Genomic DNA, 20,054 nt, shown 5'->3' with positions numbered 1-20,054 from the left:
CTCCTCACACCTTCTATGGGCCATCTTAATTATCACTTCAAAAAGTTTTTTTTCCTCCTGCTAACGATAGCTCATCTCAATTGATTAGACTCTGCCTGTTGGTATGCATACTTCCACCTTTTCATGTTCTCTGTATGTATAAATTTCCCCTGTCTGTGTGTTCCATTCTATGCATCCGAAGAAGTGAGCTGCAGCTCACGAAAGCTCATGCTAAAATAAATTTGTTAGTCTTTAAAGTGCCACAAGTACTCCTGTTCTTTTTTGATAAAGAGAGGAACTCAGACTCCAGAAGCATGATGTACTATTCTTTTCTAAAGAAGAATGAGTATTATGTTTCTTATGGCTTGCAGGTAAGTTGCCCAGACAAAGGGTAAAAAATATCACTGACGTGAGAAAGCACAAAGCTCACTTCCATGACACAATTGACAACACACTTGATTTACATGTGGCTTGGATTTAATGTGTGTGACTCAATCCTATTTCATTGCTCTTCCATAAACTTTTCACAGTTTTGGCATCACTCCTTCCATCAAGGTCCTTTCTCTTCTTGAGGAAAACCGAAGCCTTGGTGCCTATTTTCAAAATGTGCTTCACTCCTCTGGAAGTGTCACGGCTCATTACAGCTGGCATTTCTATATCAGAAGCCTTTCTCCCCAGCCATTTGGTCCTTCCACATGAGAGATCCTGTGAGCAGAGTGAGATGCTAAGCAAAGAACGGGTGTGACGCTGGCTAAGTGTCATCTCAGTCCCCCATCTGAGATCTGTCAAAGACTCCAATGATGCAAACATCTTAAAGTATCAGCATTTGTGACTGTACCTTTAGTAGCATGGAGGCGTAGGATCTACAGCCAGGAGAAGGACAGTCAAGTCAATCTGACCAAGTTCCCATGTAAATCTGGGATTGTTGGTTTTGCATCATCTGAAAAGGGAAGTGATCTGCATAGTACCTGAGAGGGGTAACAGAGGCAACGAATAGAGTAACACCTCCAACTGCTGTCTGTCATCCATAGATGGTGCAAGGTCTTGATGCACCTTGTTAGTGAGCAATGGTTCTGGTTTGTGCTCGTTTAGTGTGCCGTGTGCTGTAGTTTTCTGGAATACTGCCGTCAAGAAGCTGGTCAAGAGAGGGTACACGAGAAGCCCTGGCATGAACAGAGATTTCCTTGAAGCCCAAGTGGTAGAAGCCTGTGGGGGTTTTGAAGTGGCAGGTTCATGGTTGTATCCCCATGCTGCATGGGCAGGTTTAACTGCCACCCCCCAATATCTGTATGTGAGTAGTTACAGACGTGTTACAGATCTGCTGGATGTGAACTACTGTGAATCTCATCAGCTGAGAAGATGAGTGTTACCTAATAGTGGGTGAGACGGGGTCAGTAATGTACACATTATATATACCCACATTCCTAGAGGAATGTAGGGAGAGAGGACCTAGGGCTGGAAGGAACCTCCTCGTCACTGAGTCCAGTCCCCTGCTATTGCAGGCAACCGTCTTATAATTCTGTTCATAAACTTAGTGGTCAGCCTATAGCATGTAAGTGTCCTACTAATACTGACAGAGGAGAATTTCCATTAACTCAAGTGTTTGAGTTGGAATTCCTGGGTTCTACCCTCAGCGATAAGGGTGTGCAGCTTAATTGATGACTCTGCTGTGTGTGTGCAACCATAGATATCTATTAAGTAGTTAGAAACAAAGCAACTTCTTGTGCCCATGTCCTGTTTGTGTGAAGTCTGTTTTCAGAGCTGTGCCACTTCACCGATACATACAACTTGGTATCTCCTTTGATCTTCCTTACTTATCTATACTGATTATCTTTCCTTGCAATCAATGACTGTTCTTCCAAAAATTGGACAGCAGCTGGCTATGGTGTATATGTTGGAGTCAGACTATGGAGCCATCTGTTGCTTTGAGCATCCATGTGTAATAACCTTCCTGAAGTCTCTTCAGTGGAGACTTCAGAAGCTGTTCCCTGGTGGCTAGATGAATTATGCTGGCAGCTCAGTATCAGTGACTTCACTTCATTTTTGAAGTTATTGTTTAGGAACCCATAGATAACAGGGTTGACACAGGTGGAAGCCATGGCTACTAGATGGCACAATGAAAAGATCAGGTTGTGGTGGCAAGGGGAAATGGCTTTGTAATCCCAGTCCTCAATGCTATTGAAAACGTGCAATGGTAACCAGCAAACAGCAAAGGCGATCACCATGGATACTAATAAAATGTTTATCCTCCTCAGCTGAACCACCCGGCCATTGTATGCACTCTTCTCAAACATGTCCTTTCTCTTCTGCAGGCGTAAATAGATACGCAGGTAGCAAACCAGGATAAAGAAGAGAGGGATGCAGTACTGGAACAGCAGCAAGGCGGTGGTGTAGATGAGTCGGTGCTGGTCAGATGGCCATGAGTCCATGCATATGGCCTTGTCGGCAGAAGAATCCGTAATATAGGAGAACTGCTTGTACAAGTCATATGTCAAGACGGAGGTCGTCAGAAAGGGCAGAGACATGAGGCAAGCTAATGTCCAAATGACTACAATCCCTAGATAGGCTTGGGGGATGCTTGGCCTCCAACCAGTTGGGTTTATGATGAGCTGGTGTCTTTCCAGACCAATGAGGACAAGGGAGAGAATTGACACACTCACAGAAGTACACTGGATGAAGGAAGTCATTTTGCACATGACCTCACCAAATATCCAGTAGTCCATCAGGGTGTAGATGATGGTGAAAGGCAGGCAGACGATGCTCATGAACAAGTCAGAGACTATCAAGTTGGTAATGAGTATGCTGGTGACATTGGTCTTCTCCTTCTGCCTGATTATGACACTAATCAGGCAAACATTTCCCAGGATGCCTAGGATGGTTTCTAAGCTGTATGAGGTGACTAGAAAGACAGTAAGGTCAGTTGTGTTTCTGCAATTACCTGGGATATGTGTGAGGACGCCTCGCTCTAAAGTCCAATTTTTATTGAATGGAAAGGGAAGGACCATGTTAAGATCTTCAGTCTTGCTCATGCTGGAATCAGAAAGAGAGCCCAGAAATATGCAGGGAAATGAGTAGGATCTGGGTCTTCAGGGCCCTACCCTAAGTTCTTCTGTTCAGTCATGCAGAGACTCTGGAAATGCCTGCAAAGGAAAGAGAGAGATTAGTTAATCTCTTCTAGCGAAATTAAACAAACAGAATTTTCTGGGGGTGATGAGCGTTTTCTTCCCCCATGAACACTTTTCCATCTTCCTTTGGTTCACTGCATTAGACCATAAATTGGAGTAGTTTGCTGGACAGTGAAATGGACCAAATGCACTACTGGAGTAAGCAGGTTCAACTCCACTGGAGTCAGTAGTATTGTGACTGAATGAGCCAATAGGGCGGCTAAACCAAAATAATTTCCTGAAAGTCAGTAGAACTGCAGAGTTTCACTTCAAGTAAGCCAGGGTCAAATGATGGTTTGGGGTGAAAACCACATGAAACTCATTGGAGTTGCAAAGTTCTGATGCCAAAGTAGGCTGAATTAGTTGGCTTTGGCCATATTTCACCTCTAGTAGTTGAAGTGAAAACCAAGAGGTGCAAACTCCATCAAGCGGAGTCAAAAATCATGTGGCATGAATTGTACGTGAATGGAACACACTATTACATTCTTAATGCCCCCTATCTCCGGTGTGAACTGGACAGCAGCACCATACAAATATTCACACCCAAATCCTCACCTGGTGTAAACTGGCTTTGCTCCACCAAAGTCAAAAGGACTATATGATTTACTCTGACTGTGGAAATGGCCCTTAATTTGTGCAGGGTCTAGTTTCAAATCATCCATTTTGTGAGTTTCACAAAGACTGAAATTGTCGAGTCACAAAATCCAAATGAAATTACAAATATTTTTTCACGCATCTTGGTAAAAGGTTCTTAGTCAGTTTTGGATGCTGCGAAGGAAAATTAACCATGAGTGAAGTCAGAAAGAAAGAGAGAGGGGATTAATGAGCTAAGGGATGCTGAAGGGTTTTTTTTTATTATTAATCCAATCAATACTTTATTTTCAAATAAAGTTGGACAATAAAGACCTGATTTTCAGAGGTGCTGAGTATGCACTGCTCCTATTGACTCCAGCAGGAGTTTGGCTGCTTGGTACTTCTGAAAATCAGACCCTAAATCTTTTATTCAAAGGTGGAATTCATTTTTGGCACAGCTGGAGTTCCCATCAGATTTGTTCATTTGAAGGAATAATATACATTAGGTTTTCCTTGTCTTTTCCATTGTTATTTAGAGAATAATAGAAAGAAGCCAATAAAGGTATATTTTTCAGTGAGTTGCGTAGGTAACTGGACTCTTGTCTGTAGTAATAAGAGTTGCATAGCTGATTTCATTCTGTCCTTTGCAAATTTCTGTGGGAAAATTTCAGTTTTGCCAGAATTTTTCAATGTTCCATTAGGAAAACCAAAATGAAATATTTTGTTTCAGGATGGGCCAGCTCAAATTGAAGCATTCCTTTGTCCAACCAAATACAAACATTTCATTTTGGGTCAATTCTACATTAACCTTTTTCTTCTTGAGCTGTTGCAGTTCCTCCTGGGAGTTTAAGTTCAAGTGCATTATGCCCCCACTCTCCTCAATGGGCTAGGCTCCATGGCTGCACTGTATATCCCGTGATGCACAGCAGTCTCCCCCTCTCCCCCCACTATGATGGATGATCCCATCAGGGTGCATCATGGGGAATATATTCCAGCTGGGGAGCCCTGCCTATAGAAGAAAAATGGGGGTATGTGTAACTCAAACTACAACTCCCATGATGCAATGCAGCTACTCAGGCAGTCAAAGTTATATGTTGACCTGACCTTCCATTATGTGAAAAAAATGATATTTTGACTTTTCATCCTGATTTGGAATGACAACAATTTTTGAGATCTTGGAGTTTCCCACCCAGCTCCAGAGGTTTATATTAGTTCCCATTTTGAAACCACCACATAATTTGGCAGAAGAGGAAGTCCCTAATCAAGGGTGGCCCAGCATTGTAATAACTGCATAGACAGGGCATTGTGGTCCTTGACTACTACTGAAACCTATTGTCAAAGGGGAGCTGGGCACACAACACCCATTAAGAGTCAATGGAAATCCCAGCCATGGGCTCCAGTTGTGTCCGTAGTCCATCTCTGCTGATACCCCACTCGCAGCCCTTCCCCCCGACCCCAGAGCAAGGCCCATTTACTCCGGCTTTGCACAGGGCTGTGTATTCCATTTCTGCAGGCATTTACCTCTATTCTCCACAGAGCCAGTGCCATGGTCCTGTGCTGGAGTCCAAATCTTCTGATGCATCCAGGCAGGGAAGGAGCAGACATCACCCCCTCAGGGAGCTCGCCTGAACAAGCAGGCTGCTACATGCATGGAGTATTGAGGCTCGCAACATGCAAGGTAAATATATACTCACCGAAAGCCATTATTTACTGATTGCATAAATCTTTACTCTGCAATAACTGCTACCCAAACAGGCTTGTGAGTTTGAGATAAACTTTTTACGGCTGCAAAAAAGCAATCATCGGAATATTACCATGTAAATAAAATGGTCTGGCAAGCTTATCACATTGTTTGAGTAGCGTTTATTGCTGAGGAACAGCGTGTGCACAGGTACCCCACTGTGGTGTAGAGGAGGGCTGGTTTTTTTCATCTTTATTCATTGTATCAGTTGTGTCAGAAGTTGCTGCTCTCAAGAACCCAAAAGAAAAGTTTCAATCTAAAATCTAAACCAATCTAAAAGTAAAAGGAGCTTCACTCTCTTTTCTCCGCTTCATCGGAGAAAATTAAAGCAGCAAAAAAGTGGAATGTTCTATAAGACAAGCCCGCAAGAGTGTCTAACTGCGATATTCAATCACACGTGTAGGAGTTGGTGTTCTTGATTCTGATTTGGCTTAAAAGCGATGTTAACAGTTGATCTAGATTCCCCTCCTCCCCACCCTCCTTTTCCTTCTCTCTCTCTCTCCCTTTCTTTTCTTTGAGATATTAGGTGTTTGGATAATTCAGTCTTGGAGTAAGTGGAGTAAGTGGAAAATGTCCATATTCTTTCTAGGAAGAACACATATGGCTCAGTTTCCCCCCATTCACTTTTGTATTGTTACCGCCTGTGTGAAGGGGTTAATTTCCTTTCTGGGATGGTGGATAAGGGAAGGCAGTGATTGGGTGCGAGTCATGACCTGAAGAAGAGCTCTGTGTAGCTCAAAAGCTTTTCTTTCACCAACAGAAGCTGGTCCAATTAAAGATATGACCTCACCCACCTTTTCTCTAATATCCTGGGACCAGCATGCTACAACAACACTGCAAACAGCCTGTGAATGCAGCTCCCTTGTGGATGCAATGAAGGCCAACCATCAGACCACTGATTTTTAACAACTATTGGCCACGGGGGGCAGGACATGTGAAAACAGCATGACCAGGACTTGAGACCATAGAATGGAAGATCCTGCCGTACCAGGGCAGGGATGCAATCGTGGATGTCTGAGCAAGACAGGCAGGTCGTGCTTCCAGCATGCACGTGAGTCTGTAGGCCTTGCATTATCATTCTAACCTAATGACCCTAAATACTGTATTCCAGGTGACTAATAGATGACGTCTCGTTTTTGAGAAGGCTGTCCTGTGTCACTGCAGCCATCTGCTGGTTGCATAGCTCCCAAAAGGGTAAGTCTCCAGTGGGGGTCCAGGTTCATCTGGACCTGCTGAAAGAGGTACGGTGAGAAATAGGGTTGTTGGAGCCAAGGTCCCCATTTTAGGATAGCTGGGACACAGGGCTTCCCCTTGTAAAAAGTGGAGGCCCAGGACTATCACTAAGGGTATGTTTGCAAAGCAATTGGGAAGTGTGATAGCAGCACATGTAGATACACCCTAGTTAGCTTTGTGATTGGAGCAGGTGTAGACACTTCTGAGTTACTTACTCAGATACATACCCAGGGCTAGCCCATGCCACTGACTGAGCTGCTGCAGCTTCGCTGCTATTGTTACTCAAGCTAGCTTTGAACTAGCTAGATTAAAACTAGCTCAGATATGTGTATACATGCTGCATTTGCACCTTCTGATTGCAATGTAGACATACCCTACGAGTGGGATGCTCCCAGAGGGGCTATACAAAGGTCAGAGACAAAGCACCCCCTGTAGATCTGTGACAGAGAGCCTGTAGGGTGGGGATAATGAACGTTATCATGGAGTGTATCAGAAGGCTCTGCAACACAATTTGTTGTGTTAAAAGTCCAATATTTTTAATACTTTGCATTTCTACAGCACCTTCCACTGGAGGATCAAAGCGCTTCCAAGACATTTACTCTCACGACACTCCTTTGAGGTAAGAGAAATTGTTACCCTCATTCCAAAGAGGCGGGAACTCAGGCACAGGGAGGTGAAAATTTATTTGTCCACTATCCAGAGGGCATCAGTTTCATTCTCTCCAGGTTCACATGCCCATCAGCCTGGCGTGTGTAGTAGAGCCAGGAATAAAACCCGTATCTCTTGGGTTCACAGTTCTGTGCATCTCTTCCTCCACTGACCATGATGTAAAAAGTAGTTCAAGGAAAATAAGGGATAATATGGTGACCTTCTATTTATGTCCTACCTTCTCCCCCAAAGGATCTCAAGGCTCTATCACCTAGTCACAAGCATTGCTTCATGCATCACTCATGGAATTATAACTAAGCACTCCCTTACTATCAGAAGCCTGCCCGGACCATTATTTCTTCATGTTAATAATCGTGTTTATTACAGTCGTGCCTAGGGATCACCCAAGAACATATCCCCGTTTTTCGAAAGTTGCTCAGATAGAGAGTAGCAGACAGTCCATACTGCCAAGACCTTACCATCTAATGAGCAAGACAGACAAAGGCCAGAGGAAAGGGATGTAACATAGAAGAAGATCTATTGCCATTTTGCCACTCATGTCACTCTCTTGGGACCTGATTCACAGCCAATTGAAGCCAATGGGGATATTTCCAATGACTGCAATGGGCTTTGGATCAGGCTCTAGGAGTGTTTTCACCATAGGTTTCAGGTATCATAGGCTGGGGAAGGCTGAGCCTCCCCAAACTTCTGCTTAACCTTGTGTTCTATTTTTTAAGCATGTTTGGTAAATGGGAAGCTTACTCTTCATGGCATTGTCTTTTAACTGTGTCTGTTTTTATTCTAATATTTACTTCTAGTGTTGGAAGCTTTTTTCAAGCATGGTCCTGTCCACACTCCACCCCCCTAGTCCTCCTTCCTGTCCCAGCTCTGCCGCTCGTCTTCCCCTGGTGCCGCACCGCCCACCCTCTGGGTGCTCCAGGGCTGAGGCTGCGCCGCCCGCCCTCTGGGCACTCTGGGGCTGGGGCCGTGCTACCTGGCCACCCGGTGCTCCAGAGCTGGGGCCACACTGCTTGCCCTTCTGGGGCTGCAGGAGGGGCTGGGGTTACACTGCCTGCCCTCCCGGCACTCTGGGGCTGGGGCCACTCTGTCCACCCACCCGGTGCTCCGAGGCTGGGGAGCGATCCTGTAGGGGAAGCTGGGGCCGTGCTGCCTGCCCTCCCAATGCTCTGGGGCTGGAGGGGGCTGGGCTGGGGAAGGGGCCAGTGGCCACAGTAGGGAGATGGCTCTGGGCTCCAGCGGTGGGTGTGGAAGGGGTGGGGACTCGGGCAGAAGGGGCAGGACTGGAGGCTAGCCTCTCTGAGCCAGTGGTTCACGCACCACAAATGGTTTTCACCTTTGCCTCTGGATTGGAGTTGAATCCTAAAAAAACCTGTAACATATACGCAAGGGACTAAAGGGCTTCACAAGAGTCCTTTGTTTCCGGGAATCTGACTTATGTAAACCCTGCATTCCCCAAGCATCTCTTGATTTCGGGCTGCACGCCCCAGCCAGCAAACACGGCTCTATTTCTAACTGAAATACAAATGGAATTAGACAACTAGAGCAAACTGGCATAGAGGTACATTTGGACTGGTAAAAACGCCACTCACTGGAGCACTGTATTGCAAAGCAGTCTAGACTCTAACATTTTCCATCTAGATTCTCCTGTTTTAAAACTTTTTCTTTCTTAAAAGCCTCTAATAAAACAATAGCCCAATATGGCAACAACTCCTACTTCTAATCCAATCGTTTCGCTCAGGTAGAGAGATCATAATGCTGGTACACAATACCACTTGCCCATGGACTTGAGTTTAGATCTCTTGGTAAGTGTTTTCTGATAAGAAATCAGACAGAAATACCTAGTACAAAGACGAAGATCAGAACAAGTAACAAAATCATGATTACAGCATAAACTGACAGCCTCCCGAGTGGCAGTTTAATACATCCATCAATTCTAAGGCCAGCAGAAACCAGTACGATCATCTAGTCCAGGGGTAGGCAACCTATGGCTCGCGTGTCAAAGGCGGCACGTGAGCTGATTTTCAGTGGCACTCACACTGCCCGGGTCCTGGCCACTGGTTCGGGGGGCTCTGCATTTTAATTTAAATTTAAATGAAGCTTCTTAAACATTTTTAAAACCTTATTTACTTTACATACAACAATAGTTTAGTTATATATTATAGACATAGAAAGAGACCTTCTAAAAACGTTAAAATGTATTACTGGCACACAAAACCTTAAATTAGAGTGAATAAATGAAGACTCAGCACACCACTTCTGAAAGGTTACCGACCCCTGATCTAGTCCGACCTCCTGTAAAGTTGAAACAAAGTATTCAGAAAATTCTCACCTGGTAACATCCACACTGATTAAGAAGGTTGCTGCTCGTGCTGGGTACCTGTGCCACAGCAGAATAGAAGAACTCGGGAGCAGCAGAGATTTGCTGTCCTCGCTCTGTTGCGATGGGAGATTTGGAAGGCATCTCTCTCTCTCTCCCCCTCTGCAAAGGGAACTTAGCCAATGAGTTTTGTTCTTTGCTGACAGCCCAGCTTTGAAGTGCTAGCTCCCTCTGTTGATTTAGAAATGTATGTGTTCTACTGATAGTTAAGACAAACAGCAGCTGTGCGAAAGAGATATGAAACTATTTGAAGCGCGCTACAAGCTCCTGCACGATGAGTGGCAGATATACTAACACACAAGAAATAAAAATTAAGCTATGGGACCTGATGCTGTGTTCCTTACTGAGGCAAGCCTCCCTTTGGATTCGATGGGGATTTTGCCTAATGTGCATGATCAGGCCCCAGGTATTGGACACATTCCAATTTCACAATCCGCTACTGCCTGGCTATGTATTCAAACTACAGAGAAACCCAAGCTTCAAAGCCTTCATGATTCAGTGTGTATAAAGGGGATTGTTTAGGTAAAGTATCTGTAGGTTTGGGGCCTGAGGAATTGCAAATTATGGGGACTCAGAGCACGAATCCCACTGACTTCTTTTCATCTTCTGACCAAAAACCAGTGCCAGAGGTGGTACTACATCCATAGCAGCGTAATTTAGGCCTTCAGAGCTCAGGCATTATGGCTGCCAACTAACCTGGCAACCCTCATAAATGAACATTACAGCAATTGTAGCTATTCTGTTTCCATATACAGACCCTGCAGTTTTGCACCAGGGAGTGAACTACAGACTTTCAACAGCAAAAAAACACAAGGTTCTGTTATTTGAGCTAACAGGATAACTATGGGAGCGGTTTTTAAGTTGCAAGGTCTTATGCTTTCTGGGACTGGCCATTAGCAGGGGGCAGGACCATTTACACCAGACCATTGCATTACATTCTTCTTCACGACATAAGCCAGCCCTGAATATCTGAAGTCCATGGGTTCGAGTCCAATGGCTGCAAATAGGGTCTGATCCAAACCCACTGAAGTCTGCCAGTTGGTACTTCAATGGGCTTTGGATCAGATCAATGTACAATAAAGGGAGTATCCTCGAACCTTCTAAGGCCACGTTTACACTTACCTGCTGGGTCGACGCGGCGAGTTCGACTGCTCGGAGTTCGAACTATCGCGTCTGATCTAGACGCGATAGTTCGAACCCCGGAAGCGCTAGTTTGAACTCCGGTACTCCACCGCGGCAGGAGGAGTTGCCGGAGTCGACCTTGGAGCCGCGGAGTTCGCTTCCGCGGCGTCTGGACGGGTAAGTAAATCGAACTAGGGTAGTTCGAATTCAGCTACGTTATTCACGTAGCTGAATTCGCGTACCCTAGTTCGACCCCCGACCTTAGTGTAGACCAGGGCTAAGTCAGGCCAATTCAAATACAGTAATGCCACGGTTGTAAATTCAGGTCTAGCAGCTTTTGAGTCATGATAAAAATGTCCTAGGATCTTGTCACTGGTTTAGGAGAGACCTGTGCTGTAGCTTGGGCACAGTGATAGACAGATAGATACTGACTCTCCTTCAGGCTGTTAAAAAAACTGAGGTTTCCTGTTTGCCCTGTCCAAAGATACTGAAGCCAGAGAATCTGAGATGGTTTATTTCACTGGCTTGTTCACTTCTTCCCTTATTTATTCACTGTCTGTTTGTTTATCTGTGCTACTGGTCAGAGCCATAAATAAAGTGGAGATATTCTAGAGCAGTGTTCTCAATCTTCTTGCTACCCAGGACTGGCTTGCTGCCTTCCTAAACTGTGTCAGGGAGATCTCAGGGACCAGTGCCAGTCCAGGGACTGGTCCTTGAGAAACACTGTTCTAGAGCACAGGCTGTCCTGTTATGGAAGTAAAAAGAGACTTTGGAAGCTGGTCTTCAGACATGAGGGTTTCTTTGACTTGTTCTTCTCTTTCTATCCCGGTCTGCTTGAGTTATTCCTTAACTAATCTTATCTCATCCCGGGTCCACACCTGGAAAGGTGTTTGCCATGTTGCCTATATTCTCTGCCATTAGCATCTGCTCTCTTCTTAAAGTCAGCTGCAAGGGACTTAACTCTTAGCAGAATCAAGGTCCATCTCCTGACCACTTATTGGTGAGGCCAGTTGTGTTAACCCTGGTGTCCTGGCCACATTCTCACTGGGGTAATACATCCGACCTCCTCACACACTCCCTTGCGCCTTTCAGTGGAATATGGCACTTTTCTCCACTTCCTTCTGCATAGGGTGGCAGTGTGCTGTTAAGCAGCTGATGCAGGGCTGCGCTTGAGTGGAGAATGAAATTATTCCTACACTGTATATCGTTTATACAGTCCGACCTTGTACAAACAGCATTAGAATCATAGGACTGGAAGGGACCTTGAGGTCATCTGGTCCAGTCCCCTGCACTCATGGCAGGGCTAAGTATTATCTAGACCATCCCTGACACGTGTTTGTCTAACCTGCTCTTAAAAATCTCCAGTGATGGCAATTCTACAACCTCCCTAAGCAATTTATTCCAGTGCTTAACCACCCTGACAGGAAGTTTTTCCTAATGTCCAACCTAAACCACCCTTGCTGCAATTTAACCCCATTGCTTCTTGTCCTATCCTCAGCGGTTAAGAAGTACAATTCTTCTCCCTCCTTGTAACAACATTTTATGTAATTGAAAACTGTTATCGTGTCCCCTCTCAGTCTTCTCTTTTCCAGACTAAACAAACCCAGTTTTTTCAATCTTCCCTCATAGATCATGTTTTCTAGACTTTTCATCATTTTTGTTGCTCTTCTCTGGACTTCTCCAATTTGTCCTAATCTTTCCTGAAATGCGGTGCCCAGAACTGGACACAATACTCCAGTTGAGGCCTAGTCAGTGCAAAGTAGAGCAGAAGAATTATTTCTCGTGTCTTGCTTACAACACTCCTGCTAATACATCCAAGAATGATGTTCGCTTGTTTTGCAACAGTGTTGAACTGTTGACTCATATTTAGCTTGTGATCCACTATGATCCCCAGATCCCTTTCCACAGAACTCCTTCCTAGGCAGTCATTTCCCATTTTGTATGTTACTACAAGCATAATAACGTTCGCAGACTACCATTGTTGTGATGCACAGTGAAAGTACCATAGATTTGGCTGTTACAATGCATGCCCTGGGCTTGATCCAAACCTCACTGAAATCACTGGAAAGATTCCCACCAACTTCAATGGGTAATGGATCAGCCCTAGTTGCTGCTGATGGTGAATGTGAAAAAGAAGCCAACACAAGACAATGAGAACAATCACCCTGGTCCTCTGCACACTGCATGAGTTTCTGGAACCTGAGAATTCAGAAACTGACCCTCATTCTCTGTGATTTCCTCTGTATGACAGCTGCATTCCCCAGACACTGTCCTGGGGTGCAATTTGCATGTCATGGGGAATCAAGCCTTCTTGGCACTGGGTTTGGAACTTCCTTCCTCAAGATGTTAGCGTGGTCATGGGTCTTATACCTCCCGAACCAAATGTGCATTTGCTGACATCCACCAACTCCCTGGAAGATAAGGATGAGGGCTTGGCCTTTTGGTAACTTTGTCAGTGCTCACATTCTATAGCTATGAGCATGTTATACGTTCAAATACACAGTCTGGATAGTAGCTAGAGCTGGTGGGGAAAATGCTGGAAAAATGTTGTGTGCTGTGTTCTTGTAGCCACGTTGGTCCCAAGATATTAGAGAGACGAGGTGGGTTAGGTGATATCTTTTATTGTAGCAACTTCTATTGGTGAGAGAGAGAAGCTTTTGAGCTTACATAGAGCTTTTCAGGTCTGAGAAATGGACTCAGAGTGTCACTGCTAAATACAATGACTCTAAGAGAAACTCTACAACCTCAACCACATGAACACCCTGGGACCTTCTACATGCTTCCCAAGATACACAAACAAGGGAACCCAGACAGACTCACCATATCTGTCCACAGCGATCTTACTGAAGCAATATCAGGACTCATAGAAACCATCCTTAAACCACTCACCACACAGAGAGCCAGCTTCCTCCAGGACACAACCTACTTCCTCCATAAACACCACAACATTAACAACCTTCTTCAGAAAGCCATCCTTGCCACCGTGGGTGTCACCTCCCTACGCACCAACATCCCTCACAATGACAGCACTGCTGCCTGCCTCAACTATCTACAAGACAATAGACAACCCTCAGCTCTCCATCCCAAACACATCACCAAACTCATCCCTTTCATCTTCACCCATAACAATTTTACATTCAACAACAAACACTTTGTCCAAACCATGGGAACAGCCCTGGGTCTTAGGACGGCTCCCCAGTATGTCAGTCTCTTCTTAGGCCACCTCAAGAAAGAATTTATGGATAAATGCACCACGAAAACAATGATACCTGAGATACATCAATGATATTTTCATCCTCCCCCACAACCATCATCCATTCATTAAACTCTCTCTGGAACACTCCCACACTAGCATCAACTTCCTGGACACCACAATCAACTTCAGTAATGGAACGCTACAGACAACTGTATACAAGAAACCCCCGGATCACCACACCAATCTTGCAGATCCAGTAACCACCCAAATACACTATGAAATCTGTTCTCTACAGCCAGGCACTCAGATACCACAGAATATTCTCTGAGGAAAAAGTCCTGGATATACACCTTAACCCACTTAAAACTGCCTTCACCAAACAAGGACACTCAACCGGAGAATGATATCATGGAACAGGCTACCCAAAAGAATTTGTTTCAATCTGGAAATTAACCCCTCTCTGACTGCACACCCCAAGTTATCACCTCCCACCCCACACTGGAACCCCTATGGGATATCATTACTCAATCATAATGCATATTCAATGGGGACCACATCGTAAAAGAAATCTTTCCTGGACCTTCAACCTCCCAATTTCTCTCCAAGCTCATTATCAGAAGCAAGCTCCCCACAGACTAGGACACACCAATTCAAAGTGGCACCAGGCCCTGCCAGAACAACAGATGCAAAACCTGTAAACATATCTCCACTTCTATAATGATCAACACCTTGCCCCAACACACTTTTCATGATCCCTGGGTCCTACACATGCCCATCATAGCATGTGGTTACCTCATCTAGTGCACTAAATGCCCCAACGACAGCTATGTGGGTGAAACCAGACAATCACCACACTCCCATGAACTCACAAGGAAAATGATAAAAGACAAAAACACCCTGTCACCTGTGGGTGAACACTTCTCACAAAGCAATCATTCTAGATCTGACCTCTCAGTCCTCATCCTCAAGGGAAACCTGCACAACACCTCCAAAAGATGAGCCTGGGAGCTTCAATTCATAACCTTGCCAGATACTAAAGTTCATGGACTGAACAGAGACACTGGATTTATGGTTTATTACAACAATCTGTAACCCACTAACCACCCCACCCCAGATGCCTCCCTTTCTTTCTCCCTCTTTTCCTTTCCCCCCTGTGACCAGGTGTGCCAGACCCTTTGAGGCCCCATGCTGGTGGCCTTCCAGTCCTGCCACACCCTGCCCTGGGAAAAGGAGCAGTGAAGGTGGGTCCTCCAGGCCTGCCTAGAAAGGCTGCAGGGAAGCAGCCTATCTGAGCACAGCAGGTTCACTTTACAGGCGCTGCAGGGGTTGAGCAGGTTAGTTGCTGTCTGGGACCAGAAGGGTGAGGAAGGACTGAAGCGCTGTGAGACTCTCCAGGCGAGGAGGCCTGGGAGAGACTCTGCTCAAGCAGGGAGCAGACAGAGAACCCTGCGATGTGAGTGAAGAGGAAAGGGCTAGGTGGGAAGCAACCCAGGGAATAGCAGCAATGATGGAGTTAAAGGAAGCAGCAGGGGGCTGCTATTTGTAGGGTCCCTGGGTCAGGACCTGGAGTAGAGGGCATGCCCAGGTCCCCCCTACCAGCCATTGGCAGGGTGGCCAAAGCCCCAGGAAAGGGACAAGTTTAATTTAGAAGCCCAGGCCTAGGGCTGGAGTTTAAAGGGCTCAGGGAGGGGGCTGAAGACCCTAGAGAGGGCCAATCGTTCACTGAACTTTGTTACCCTCTCCCCCGGAAGGGGACTAAAGTGAAGGAGTGACTCAGGTGGAGAGCTGGGGACATCACAGAGCCACTAAAGGTCCTGGGGACACTGCTCCATTCCAGGGCAGGGATGGACTTAAAGCTGGCCCAGAAGAGGCTGAGAACTGAGCCCAGAGACAGGGCTGCAGGTACCAACCAGGGCGGCCCTGTTGGACTTTTTTTTTTACTGTTTGTTTGTTCATGCATAGAGACTGTGTGTGACTTGGCTGGAGGGCTGGGTCACTGAACACCTGCCTGACGAGGCAAGAGCCGACAGGGGGCACCAGGAAAGTAAAAGAGTGCAGGATTGCACCCAGCCAATGGGAGGCACTCATGAGAGGTGAGTGCACCCCCTCTGACTGAAAGGTGGTAATAGGCTACTTCACCTTGAATGGTCCCTTGAAATATGTGTTAGCTGCTTATGCTAAACAAACTGTTCCACCTTCTGACACTCTGGGTATGTTTACACAGCAAAGAAAAGCCTGCGCTGCATCCTATTCCCTGGGCACTCTCACCTCGCAGAGTCCTAGAGCCCAGGCTCCAGCCCAGACCTCTACACTGCAATTAAACAACCCGAGCCCTTCTCCCCCGAGTCAGCTGGTACGAGCCAGCTGCAGGTTTTTCTTTGCTGTGCAGGCATACCCTTTGAGTACCTTTCCCAGACCTGAAGAACAGCTCTGTGTGGCACAAAAGCTTGTCTCTCTCACTAATGGAAGTTTGTTGACCAGACGTTCTTACCTTACCCACCTTCTTATTCAAAAAATTGTTGACATTTTAGAGTTTTAAAAAAATATTGACCACTCTCCAGTAGACATGTAGTCTGCCAGGAGCCAGCCTGAAGTCATCCTGTGGGTTTTTTCTCTGCATCTCAGAAGAATACTTCCCACATTGAAACTGATCTTAACTAGCCATTTCTTCATATGCTATAAATCTGCTCCAAAATGACCACACGTTCCTTGTTATGTTTCAACAGCCAAAGTAACAACCCCATTGTTGTCATCTCCGTAGTGGTCTTGTTGTTTCCTTGTGCTCCCTGTCCCTCTGTATCCTCTTCTTTTAGATTAATAATAATTCTAGGGGCTGGAGCTCTGCTGTGATCCACAGATGAAACACAGCAGCACTGACCATCACTCCACACTTTCCTGCCAATATAGCTCCTCACTTACTTGGAAAGAAACTGCATAAGGGAGGATGTGGAATTTGGTCTCCATAGTCCATTCAGGTCTTGTCCTCGTTATATGGCCTATACTGCCAGTTATGGTGGTGGTTTTTGGTGTGCCGTAGACCCTAGGCCAGTGGTCCCCAAATTTTTGAGGGTCATGCTGTGATGGTGCCCCCTGTAAGTCTTTACGGAAATATGCTTGTGAATGTATATATAACATAACTAGAATATGTTTTATGCTACGTATGCCATGTAACACATCTCTGTAAAGGTTATAATCTACTGAATCTATTAATCCTACTTGTATGCATGTATCATTTTTGTATTTAAAGTTATTAATATTGGCTGTGTACTGGCTTGATTTTTAAGCAGCCTTTGTAAAGCATTTGGTCAGCTTCTTGAGAAAGGAATGTGCAAATTAAGTGCCCAATTAAGAAGCACTTAAGGGACAATGGATCTTGGAAGGCTCCAATCCACATAAGAAGTCTACATGAGGATGTTCGAGGTAGCAGGTAAGCAATGGCTGCTGCCTGTAAAAACTGAGTGATGCATGGACATGTGACTCCAAAACTCCATCTTGGAGCTGGACTTTGCATAAGAGAGAGGAGGGGGTCTCCATCCACAAGAGAGTTTATTTAAGCCTGTGGGAGAGGTCTCCATTTTGTCTTCAGCTGGCTAAAGAGATAGCCTCTCCACCCCCAAGGATACCTGAAAGAAACTGGAACAAAGGACACTAATTACAGGGTGTGTGAGTGATTGCTGGACCCAGGCTAGAAGGAGACTAGTTTGTAAAAGGAAGCTTACTGGAATTCCTCTAAGGGTGAGGTTTTTATCTGTATTCAGTTTTTCTTACTGTATTAGACTTGCATGTTTTATTTTACTTGATAATTCACTTTGTTCTGTCTGCTATTACTTGGAACCACTTAAATCCTATTTTCGGTATTTAATAAATTCACTTTTTAACTTATTAATTAACCCACAGTATGTATTAATACTTTTTGGGGGGGGAGGGCAAACAGCTGTGCAGCTCTCTCTATCAGTGTTATAGAAGGCGAACAATTTATGAGCTTATCCTGTATAAGCTTTATACAGGGTAAAACGGATTTATGTGGGTTTAGACCCCATTGAGAGTTGGGCATCTGAGCGTTAAAGACAGGAACACTTCTGTAAGCTGCTTTCAGTTAAGCCTGCAGCTTTGGGGCATGTGGTTCAGACCCTGGGTCTTTGTTGGAGCAGATGGGCGTGTCTGGCTCAGCAAGACAGAGTCCTGGAGTCCTGAGCGGGCAGGGAAAACAGGGGCAGAAGTAGTCTTGGCACAGCAGTTGAAAGTTCCCCAGGGGATTTCTGTGATCCAATCCGTCACACATGCCCCCTCATACCTCTGTCCATGCCCCCCACTTCCTGGAGCTGGGACTCGGAGTGGGGCTGCAGCTTGGGGGCGGGAGCGGGGTGACAGAGGCAGGGGTAAGGGTGCCAAGGCTGGGCCCACAGCTGGGGGTGGGTCTCGGGCTGGGAGCAGGCCAGGGATTAAGCTGCAGCCAGGGGCTTAGGCTGTGGACAGGGACAGGAGCAGAGCCGCAGCCGGGCTGTGGTGGGGACCAGCAGCTGGGCCCCAGGCCAGATGCGACTCTGCTCCCGGCCCCACCCCCACTCCTAGCCCTAACTGGGAACAGAGCCATGGCCAGCAGCCGAGGCTGGGAGCTGGTGTGGGGCCAGGAGTGGAGCCGCACCAAGGCTGGGGTGCAGGGCCGGGAGCCAGGGATGCAGCTGAGGGTGGGACTGGAGCAGAGCTGGGGGTGGGGAGGGGATGGATGGTGCTTCCTCCCCACCTCCCATGAGGGCTGGCCCAGCCTTGCTGCACTCCCCTAGCATTCCTCTGAGCCCCCTGGGGGGCACACACCACACTTTGGAGACCTCTGTCCTAGGCAATAGACTAATCGAATGGGAGATATTTCACAGGCAGGGGCGGCTCCAGGCACCAGCATGCCAAGCGCGTGCCTGGGGAGGCAAGCCACAGGGGGCGCTCTGCTGGTCGCTGTGAGGGCGGCAGGCAGGTTGCCTTCGGCGGCATGCCTGCGGAGGGTCCGCTGGTCCCATGGCTTCGGTGGACCTCCCACAGGCGTGCTGCCAAATCTGCGGGACCGGAGACCTCCCGCAGGCAAGCCGCCGAAGGCAGCCTGCCTGCCGTGCTTGGGGCAGCAAAATACCTAGAGCTGCCCCTGTTCACAGGGGCCATATACCATAGCTGGTCAGCTTTCCTTAATTAAAATCAAACAAGATGGCAACGTGGAATCAGTTACCAGCTGCATCCACTACCTTGGCAGTAGAAAACACAGAATATGCTTCAACTGATCATTGCGTGGAATAAAATTGCTCCTGGGGTGGGGGAGGCTTATATACAGCCTAAAGCCAAAGCTCCTATGAAAGCCAATGCTGAGCAAATGAAACAGCTGCCAAACTGTTCTCTCGTTGAAAAGGATCAGATACCTTGTTCCCTGGGGCAGCAGGAGCTTGCCAAGGCCTGCGGTGCTATTCCAGGTCACACCTCTTGTTGGTGATGAAGACCAGGGAACTTATATCCGAGGCCATGTGAGCTTCACAACCTTTTTTCAAACCAAAGCTACACCTGCAACCTCCTCTAGTGGTGTGTGCCCCCTCCTTGGCCTCCTATGAGAAGGGTACGTGCGTCCTCACCTTTCTGGGTAAACAGAGGGGCCTGGCTGTGAGGGGAGGAGAGAAGAGGACCCTGGTCTAAAGAAGGAGCATGTTGGGTCTGGGCTGAGGCCAAGGCTAAAGGAGGAGCATGATGAGCCTGGTCTCCACACCTGAAGGTAGAAGAGACTCTCCATACAATGTAATAGGGGAAGGGCCTCACTTTTGCCTCTGCCTATGATTTGGGCTCCTCGAGCCAGGATCACTTCTCCCATGCCTGGAAGGAAAGGGGGTTGGGCTTTCTGGGTGAGGATCTCCTCTCATTCCAAACTGGAGATGGGCTGATACTGGGGGGCGGGGAGAAAACCCCTAAGAACATTTGTTCAACTAAAAACCTGGAATTTTCCCATGGACATTCATACCAGGGATATTT

General features: G+C 46.6%; 1 protein-coding gene across 1 annotated transcript; it reads right to left on the bottom strand.

Moving 5' to 3' along the window:
* Positions 1-249: 249 nt before the first annotated feature.
* NPY4R2 (neuropeptide Y receptor Y4-2) lies at positions 250-9,806 on the bottom strand. Its single transcript, XM_045025091.1, is given in 3 exon segments — positions 250-1,906; positions 1,908-3,119; positions 9,689-9,806. Coding segments are annotated over 2 exon segments (1,128 nt in total). The 5' UTR covers positions 3,009-3,119; positions 9,689-9,806; the 3' UTR covers positions 250-1,879.
* Positions 9,807-20,054: the final 10,248 nt, after the last annotated feature.

Source organism: Mauremys mutica, chromosome 7 (assembly GCF_020497125.1).
Source record: "Mauremys mutica isolate MM-2020 ecotype Southern chromosome 7, ASM2049712v1, whole genome shotgun sequence".
NCBI classification, from domain to species: domain Eukaryota; kingdom Metazoa; phylum Chordata; order Testudines; family Geoemydidae; genus Mauremys; species Mauremys mutica.
The sequence above is the reverse complement of the archived record's forward strand: the minus strand, read 5'-3'. Positions and strand labels throughout refer to the sequence as shown.